Source organism: Odontesthes bonariensis, chromosome 3 (assembly GCF_027942865.1).
Source record: "Odontesthes bonariensis isolate fOdoBon6 chromosome 3, fOdoBon6.hap1, whole genome shotgun sequence".
Lineage (NCBI taxonomy): Eukaryota > Metazoa > Chordata > Actinopteri > Atheriniformes > Atherinopsidae > Odontesthes > Odontesthes bonariensis.
This window is the reverse complement of record NC_134508.1, coordinates 2,691,141-2,700,976: the sequence shown is the minus strand read 5'-3', so window position 1 is coordinate 2,700,976 and position 9,836 is coordinate 2,691,141. Positions and strand designations below refer to the sequence as shown.

Below are 9,836 nucleotides of genomic sequence, written 5' to 3'. Positions count from 1 at the left end.
TTAGTCTGTGAGTGAAGCTGAAAACAGCAGACAGAATACAGTCAGCCATGGCTCCCCTCCCAGCTCTACTGACTTCATCAAACTGACTGTTTGTGGTGTTTTTGGTCAAACTCACCTTCAGTGTGTGGAGTGTGAGCAGCTTGAAGTTTCCACTTCTCTCTCCTGCAGCTGGACTCGCTCAGAGGAAGCTGTGAGTTTGGTCTGAAGGTGAATCTGATCGTCTGTGTGTCTCTCTGTAGTGAAGAAGAATCTCTGACTGTTTCCTGCTCCGTCTCAGGTCAGTCGGGTGGAGCTTAAACCTGTTAGACCTGCTGCCTTACCTGCAACTAAGGTGTGTTTCATTCCAGAGAAACCTGCCAGCAGCTCTGAAAGTTAATGATAAGTAGGTTTTATATTTTTATCTGCACAGTTCAGAACAACAAATACTATGAAGAATGTAAAACATTCAGTTGTGATGCAGCTCTGTTAAAAAGAAGAATAAGCAGCTGAACTCAGCAACAGCAGATATGGAGGTTATGACTTCTGCAACCAGCTGTTTTTAATCACAGTAAACATACCCAATGACCACATACAACATCAGTGTCTGTGAGCATGTGTGTTTGGCCATGACAATGTGATGGGATCACAAGATGCAGCTGAAACAATGTGAATGTTGTGGCACAAAATGGAGCTAATTGTACTTGACTGAAGCCGGCTATAGGTGGTTGTGGCTAATCGGGAGCAGGTCGTTTAGGCCCCCTGCAGTCGTTTAGGCCCCCCTGCAGTCGTTTAGGCCCCCCTGCAGTCGTTTAGGCCCCCTGCAGTCGTTTAGGCCCCCTGCAGTCATTTAGGCCAGGCTACCTGAGCAGCTGAAATCTTTATTACTGTACATTCGTTATTATAAGATATAAGTCAGCTCTACTGGTCTGTCTGGGTAGCCTACATATCTATGGTAAATTATTTAATAACCAACTTTAGTGGTTAGGTCCATAAAAATTATGAACAGAATCGGTGACAAAGGGCAGCCCTGACGGAGTCCAACCCTCACAGGAAACATGTCCGACTTACTGCCGGCAATGCGGACCAAACTCTGACACCGGTCATACAGAGACCGAACAGCCTGTATCAAAGAGTCCGGCACTCCATACTCCCGGAGCACCCCCCACAAGAGTCCCCGAGGGACACGGTCGAACGCCTTCTCCAAGTCCACAAAACACATGTAGACTGGTTGGGCGAACTCCCATGCACCCTCCAGGACCCTGCGGAGGGTATAGAGCTGGTCCACTGTTCCACGGCCAGGACGAAAACCACACTGCACCTCCTGAATCCGAGATTCCACTATCCGTCGGATCCTCCTCTCCAGTACCCCTGAATAGACCTTACATGGGAGGCTGAGGAGTGTGATCCCCCTATAGTTGGAACACACCCTCCGGTCCCCCTTTTTAAAGAGGGGGACCACCACCCCGATCTGCCAGTCCAGAGGCACTGCCCCCGATGTCCACGCGATGCTGCAGAGGCGTGTCAACCAAGACAGCCCCACAACATCCAGAGCCTTGAGGAACTCAGGACGGACCTCATCCACCCCCGGGGCCTTGCCACCGAGGAGTTTTTTGACCACCTCGGCGACCTCGGCGACCTCAGCCCCAGAGATGGGAGGTCCCACGTCTGAGCTCCCCAACTCTGCTTCCTCATCGGAAGGCGTGTCGGTAGGATTGAGGAGGCCCTCAAAGTATTCCCCCCACCGACTCACGACGTCCCCTGTAGAAGTCAGCAGAGCCCCGCCCTCACCATACACGGTGTTGACGGTGCACCGCTTCCCCCCCTGAGCCGCTGGATGGTGGACCAGAATCTCCTCGAGGCCGTCCGGAAGTCGTTCTCCATGGCCTCCCCGAACTCTTCCCAAGCCCGAGTTTTTGCCTCAGCAACCGCCGAGGCTGCGTTCCGCTTGGCCTGTCGGTACCCATCAGCTGCTTCCAGAGTCCCACTGGCCAAAAAGGCCCGATAGGACTCCTTCTTCAGCTTGACGGCCTCCCTCACCACTGGTGTCCACCAGCAGGTTCGGGGATTGCCGCCACGACAGGCACCAACCACCTTACGGCCACAGCTCCGGTCGGCCGCCTCAACAATGGAGGCACGGAACATGGCCCATTCGGGCTCAATGTCCCCCACCTCCCCTGGGACATGGTTGAAGCTCTGCCGGAGGTGGGAGTTGAAACTCCTCCTTACAGGGGATTCCGCCAGCCGTTCCTAACAGACCCTCACAATACGTTTTGGCCTGCCAGGTCTGACCGGCTTCCTCCCCCACCAGCGGAGCCAACTCACCACCAGGTGGTGATCAGGTGACAGCTCCGCCCCTCTCTTCACCCGAGTGTCCAGGACATACGGCCGCAAGTCTGACGATACAACCACAAAGTCGATCATCGAGCTGAGGCCTAGGGTGTCCTGGTGCCAGGTGCACATGTGGACACCCTTGTGCCTGAACATGGTGTTCGTTATGGACAGTCCGTGACAAGCACAGAAGTCCAACAACAAAACACCACTCTGTTTCAGATCGGGGGGGCCGTTCCTCCCAATCACGCCCCTCCAGGTCTCACTGTCATTGCCCACGTGAGCATTGAAGTCTCCCAGCAGGACGAGGGAGTCTCCCGGAGGAGCACTCTCCAGTGACTCCTCCAGGGACTCCAAAAAGGGTGGGTACTCTGAACTGCCGTTCGGTGCATAAGCACAAACAACAGTCAGGACCCGTCCCCCCACCCTAAGGCGGAGGGAGGCTACCCTCTCGTCTACCGGGGTGAACCCCAATGTACAGGCGCACAGCCGGGGGGCAATAAGTATGCCCACACCTGCTCTACGCCTCTCACCACGGGCAACTCCAGAGTGGAAGAGAGTCCAACCCCTCTCGAGGAGGCTGGTTCCGGAGCCCAAGCCATGCGTCGAGGTGAGTCCGACTATATCTAGCCGGAACCGCTCAGCCTCGCGCACCAGCTCAGGCTCCTTCCCCAGCAGAGAGGTGATGTTCCACGTCCCAAGAGCCAGCTTCAGTAGCCGAGGATCAGACCGCCAAGGTCCCCGCCTTCGGCTGCCGCCCAGCTCACACTGCACCCGACCCCTATGGCCCCTCCCACGGGTGGTGAGCCCGTGGGAAGGGGGACCCGTGCCGTTTCTTCGGGCTGTGCCCGACCGAGCCCCACGGGCACAGACCCGGCCACCAGGCGCTCGCCAGCGTGCCCCACCCCTGGGCCTGGCTCCAGGGGGGGGCCCCGATAACCCACGCCCGGGCAAAGGAACACGGTGTCCAATAGTTTCATCCATCATAGAGGTCTTGTGAGCTGTTCTTTGTCTGGTCCCTCATCTAGGATCTGTTTGCCATGGGTGACCCTACCAGGGGCTTAAAGCCCCAGACAACATAGCTCCCAGACTCATTGGGGCACGCAAACCCCCCCACCACGATAAGGTGACAGCTCCCGGGGAGGTGTATTCCTTTTATATTCACTTTATCGAATTAGCCTGTTGGATGCAGAGCAGGTAGGGGCATAAAAAAAACCAAAGGCCACGTCCCATCTTAGGGCAATCGCCCTGTACTCAACCTAAACAACAATTTACTATTCGTCCAAACATAATTGTATGACAGTAATATTTCAAATAAAATACAATTTAAGCAGAATATATAGGCTTATGAATAACTGTAAAATAAACACATATTTAGTGAATTTGTGTTCACGTGTATCAACCACGTCCCATCTCGCAAACTGGCTTCTGAATAACAAATTATTAGGTATTAATAATTATTGTCCAACGAATGTGGTGTTTCAGATCAGTCACCCTTTCGATGACAATGCATGCTTATCTTATAAATCACTATTTTAATTCTCACAAGCCGCGCGAATCTAACGAGCTTCTAAATAATTACAGCATTATTGTCCAACAAATGTGGCAATGCGGATGATTATTTCCACAATTTTATGAATTTATAAATCACCATTTATTAAATAAAAAAAACGTTTCCACACTAAAGTTGGTTATTAAATAATTTACCATAGATATGTAGGCTACCCAGACAGACCAGTAGAGCTGACTTATATCTTATAATAACGAATGTACAATAATAAAGATTTCAGCTGCTCAGGTAGCCTGGCCTAAACGACTGCAGGGGGGCCTAAACGACTGCAGGGGGGCCTAAACGACTGCAGGGGGGCCTAAACGACTGCAGGGGGCCTAAACGACTGCAGGGGGCCTAAACGACTGCAGGGGGGCCTAAACGACTGCAGGGGGCCTAAACGACCTGTATCCGGCTAATCATATCTAGCTTTATTTTTTAGCCCCCTGCAACTAATTTTACCAGAAAAGTTGGCTGTCAGCCAACATTGAAAACGTTTTAGTAACGCTTCGGCTCTTTTGGAACCAGGGCTGAGGTGATAGGAAAAGTCTACCCGGTTGCAGGTATTGCATGCTCATGGAAACGCGCCATTAGTCTGTGAGTGAAGCTGAAAACAGCAGACAGAATACAGTCAGCCATGGCTCCCCTCCCAGCTCTACTGACTTCATCAAACTGACTGTTTGTGGTGTTTTTGGTCAAACTCACCTTCAGTGTGTGGAGTGTGAGCAGCTTGAAGTTTCCACTTCTCTCTCCTGCAGCTGGACTCGCTCAGAGGAAGCTGTGAGTTTGGTCTGAAGGTGAATCTGATCGTCTGTGTGTCTCTCTGTAGTGAAGAAGAATCTCTGACTGTTTCCTGCTCCGTCTCAGCTCAGTCGGGTGGAGCTTAAACCTGTTAGACCTGCTGCCTCACCTGTAACTCAGGTGTGTTTCGTTCCATGGCTGCCAGTGGGATGACATTCATGACTTTATCTGCACAGTTCAGAACAACAAACACTATGAAGAATGTAAAACATTCAGTCGTGATGCATCTCTGTGAAAAAGAAGAATAAGCAGCTGAACTCAGCAACAGCAGACATGGAGGTTATGACTTCTGCAACCAGCTGTTTTTAATCACAGTAAACATACCCAATGACCATATACAACATCAGTGTCTGTGAGCATGTGTGTGTGGCCATGACAATGTGATGGGATCACAAGATGCAGCTGAAACAATATGAATGTTGTGGCACAAAATGGAGATAATTGTACTTGACTGAAGCTGGCTATAGGTGTTTGTAGCTAATCATATCTAGCTTTATTTTAGCCCCCTGCAACTAATTTTACCCGAAAAGTTGGCTTTCAGCCAACATTGCCAGCCGACATTAAAACTAGTTTAAGCCAATTTCCCTATTAATCTGTGGGAGGGGTCTGCTTGACCCAAGTTCTTTTTAGTCAGCCCAGGAAGTGTGTTAGCTCAGTGTGTGTTTTAACTTTTGGAGGGCCTGTGAACTCCTTGATTCATCCAGAATAAGTAAGTAACATTTTTCTTGTGTACCAGGCTGCTTTTTGCTGTACTTTGTGTCACGCCATTGGACTCATGTGTTAAGTTTTATGTTTTAGGTGTTCAGTTCATGTCCAGGTTTTGAGTTTCAGTCTTGTCATTTGTTTTTCCCCCTCACTCTGGTCATTGGTTCATTCACATCATTAGTTCATTCACTGCACCCGTTAGTCATTGTCACTCACTCTCCAATCACTCCCAGCCCTCTATTTAGTTTCCAGTCTCCCCTGTTTTGTCGTCGGATCTTTGTGTTTGTCACCTGCCCTTCATGCCATGCCACAACCTGTTCTGACCAAAGCAAGTATTTATTTATTCCATGCCATGAAAGCCTTGTTTGTTTTTTCCCAGTTATGTTTTCTGAATCTGGCTCAGCCGCGCTTTTAGTTTGAACTTTGTTATTGTTATTATTGCCTTAATAAACCTACCTTTCTTCTTAAGTCCGCATCAGTGTCCTTCCCTAAACCCCACCGTGGCATTTTGACTGCTAAGTAGGCTTGCTGCTCGTTTAGTTTCACTGTGTGATAACAGCCCCCATTTAAACTAGTTCCAGACAATTTGCCTGTTAATCTGTGGGAGGGGTCAGCAGGACCTAAGTTATTTTTAGTCAGCCCAGGTAGTGTGTTAGCTCAGTGTGTGTTTTAACTTTTGGAGGGACTGTGCTGTCACATGCTGCTCACACTCTTCCTCATTTTTATGGAGCACTGTTAGCATGACTAGATGATACAAATGATTGATAAATAATTGCTGGAAATTCAAGTTTCTGGGATCTAAAGTCTCAAATGACCTGTATTGGACCCTCGACACTGACATAAAAAGTATAAAGATAGTGAAGCAAATCAGAGAGGCTCTCCTGGAGGTGAGGGAGTCAACTGTAGACCCTTTGGTGAGAGTTGCAGCTCAGTCTTTGGCTGAGGAGATTGGATCCATTCGCATTTGTACAGCCATGTATGACATTCTGAGCAAGATCCAGCGTGTGAGTAAACTGATGCAATCACCCTCCGTGCAGCTAGAGGTCGCTGCCAACCTGCTAAAGAAAACCAGCCATTCCCTCACCTGCTGCAGAACCACTGGATTTTCTGATGCACAGACAACTGCAAAGGAGATGTGCAAAGAAATGAATGTGGAGGCTGAACTCAAACAAAAGCGGTTTAGAATCTGTGGTGGAAATGTTAGTAAGGCTCAGAGTCGGTTATTTTCTGAGGAGATAAGAGGCTTTTAATAATATCTTGCAAGAGAGAACAACACAGCACGAAGTACAGAGCTGCTCTGACCACCGAGACAAAAACAAGTCGGTTATAATGCACATTGTTGCGTCATCGCTCCTCGGGTGTAGTTGAGCGTTCTTATCTACCTTTCCTCCCCAGCTACAGTCGAGGTTACACAGACACAGCTGCAAGTCCCAGCTTCCCTTCTATCCTGCTTAAAGTGCAGCTTTATCATACAACCAGCACACCGTGTTCTCGGGAGGAAAGAGAAAAACGGGATGTTGGGATCTAGCAACAAGGTCATCTGCAGGTTATACACAGTAACACTCAATACAATGCATAGAAGAATTCATTTTCCATTACAAATCACAAAAAGGTTCTTTGGTTACGAGTTATCAATCAAAGTCCTCCAGGCCAAATGATTCCTGCTCATTAAATGCAGCGAACAGGAAAGTCTTCAGGTTTGATTTAAAAGAAGAAGAGTTGATGCAGAGCTGCAGTTATCTGGGAGTTTGTTCCACATATATGATCCATATTATATCTACAGATACATTTTATATTCAGATGTCTGTGATCAGAGTTTAACTGATTTAAAATGATCATATTTCTCTGATCCGTCTGATCTGATGATAAGCAGCTGAGCGATCAGAGCATCCCTCATTATAAAGGCAGAAAAACATGTAAATGTACCTGGAACACAGTGAAAATACAGATTATTGATCGCTGCTGAGAACATGGATGTTAAACATATCAATGAACACGTTTGAAAATGTCAGCAACTGAAATTAAAGGTGAAGCCGCTGCCACAGCAAAACTAAACTTCAGGTCATCGACTTCATGTGACGTTTCATCAGTACAGATTATTAAGCAGATATGAAGCTGATCAAACTGAACTGATCAGAGTTTAAAGCCAAACAGCAGCTCTGCTGACAGGTCAGATCAATACATCTAAAATGTTCCTGTTTGAAGATGAAAACACTGAGTTTCACACAGATCAATAAAGTCTCATGTGAACTGTGTTCTTCATCCTGAACACATCAGATCTGTTCCACCGTCACTGAGACCTTCAGAGGTAACATCTTAGCTTTATTATAAGTGTTAATATATGGAAACATCTTCTCAGTGAAAGTGTGTGTGATGGTGTGTATGTGTGTGTTTGTATCAAGATCAGAGAACGTCAGCTTTCCTTTGTTCCAGTCCAGATTCACTCTGATCCTCCGGAGCTTCTTTGGTACTGACAGAAAAGTGAGTTTAGCTGCTGGTGGTGACCATACAGAGTATTCACCTTCACAGAGCCCAATTGCCCACAATCCAGGCTTTATGTCTCCCTTCCTTTCAGCAGATTCTGCTAAAACACCAAGTCCCCAGACTGTACTGTCTCCAACCTCGACATCCCAGCTGTGAGTCCCTGAGTTAAAGCCCTCAGAACTCAGAACAGACCAGTGAAAATCAAACCTCTCTGGATTATCAGGAAGGTTCTGTTCCTCTCCTATACTCACAGCGGTCAGATCCTCAGACAGGATGAGCTTTGGACCAGCAGTGTTTGGGTCCATAATGAGAGGAGTGTATTGGACCATGTCCTTCATCTTGTTCCAGATGTTGAAGGCCAGGTTGCCCAGGTGTTTGGCCTGGTCTATCAGAGCTCCTGCAGGCAGCTGTGGATCATCCAGCAGGGGGCAGCGCTGGACTCTTTCCACTGCAGCCTTGTAGTGGTTCAGGAATGAGACGCCTTCAGCTCTCAGCTCCTCCTCTGTGGCTCTGACTGTGTCTGAAAGAGCTGCCATCTCTCTGCTCAGAGCCTCCATCTTCTCCTTCATCATCCCACTCTTCTGCTGCTCTTCCTCCCTCAGTGCAGCCAGCCTGGCCTCCTCTTCCTCTGCTAAAAACTGCTGAAGCTTCTTAAACTGCTCCTTAATCTGCCTCTCTGTGTGTCGGGCCTGGACCTTAATGTGTTCTGCTGTTTGATCAAACTTCTCTGTAACTTTCTTCTGGAGCTCCAGTTTCTCCTTTAAGGGTTCCAGAGATTTCTGAAGTTCCTTCTTGTGTTGCTGTACAGCTTCATCGATGGGTCTGAATCTGTGGTTGGAGTGTTTTTCTGAATCTCTGCAGATGAGACAAACCGGCTGCTGATGGTCCAGACAGAAGAGTTTGAGTTTCTCAGAGTGCAGACTGCAGAGAGCCTCTGAAGCTCTGTGATCTCTGTCCTGTACGAAGGACTCACACAGATTCTTCAACACCAGGTTACAGAGTGGTTCTGTCACAGATATTTCCCTACAAACTGGACACCGTTGTGCTGGTTTCTCCTTCCACCAGCTCCTCAGACAGTCTCTACAGAAGCTGTGGCTACATGACAGAACAACAGGATCTCTGTAGATCTCATGACAGACCGAACAGCAGAAATCTTCCTCTGATCTGGAAGCCATTTAGTCTGTGAGTGAAGCTGAAAACAGCAGACAAAATACAGTCAGCCATGGCTCCCCTCCCAGCTCTACTGACTTCATCAAACTGACTGTTTGTGGTGTTTTTGGTCAAACTCACCTTCAGTGTGTGGAGTGTGAGCAGCTTGAAGTTTCCACTTCTCTCTCCTGCAGCTGGACTCGCTCAGAGGAAGCTGTGAGTTTGGTCTGAAGGTGAATCTGATCGTCTGTGTGTCTCTCTGTAGTGAAGAAGAATCTCTGACTGTTTCCTGCTCCGTCTCAGCTCAGTTGGGTGGAGCTTAAACCTGTTAGACCTGCTGCCTCATCTGTAACTAAGGTGTGTTTCATTCCATGCCTGCCAGCAGGATGACATTCATGACTTTATCTGCACAGTTCAGAACAACAAACACAATGAAGAATGTAAAACTTCCCAAATGTATTTCCCAAAAAGAGCATTAAACATCTGCAGCTCATCCAGAACGCTGCTGCTGGAGTTTTAACCCGGACTAAGAGATCTGAACACATCACAGCAGCTTTAAAATCTTTACTCTGGCTTCCAGTCAGTCACAGAATAGATTTTAAAAGCCTGCTGATGGTTTACAATCTGTGATCTGTTCAGAGAATATAAAGCCAGCAGAGCTCTGAGATCCAAGGACTCAGGTCAGCTGGTCCAGTCCAGAGTCCAGACTAAACATGGAGAAGCAGCATTTAGCTGTTATGCTGCAAACAAGTGGAACAAACTGCCAGTGGAGATTAAACTTTCACCAAATGGAGACATTTTTAAATCCAGGTTAAAAACATTTCTGTTCTCATGTGTCTAT

At 48.0% G+C, this 9,836-nt stretch overlaps 1 protein-coding gene across 1 annotated transcript; it reads right to left on the bottom strand.

The window, feature by feature from the left end:
* Positions 1–7,568: 7,568 nt before the first annotated feature.
* Positions 7,569–9,021, bottom strand: LOC142377645 (nuclear factor 7, brain-like). The gene has a single exon (XM_075461953.1). The coding sequence runs from the start codon at positions 9,019–9,021 to the stop codon at positions 7,636–7,638; it is 1,386 nt and encodes a 461-aa protein (XP_075318068.1). The 3' UTR covers positions 7,569–7,635.
* Between the last annotated feature and the right edge of the window lie 815 nt (positions 9,022–9,836).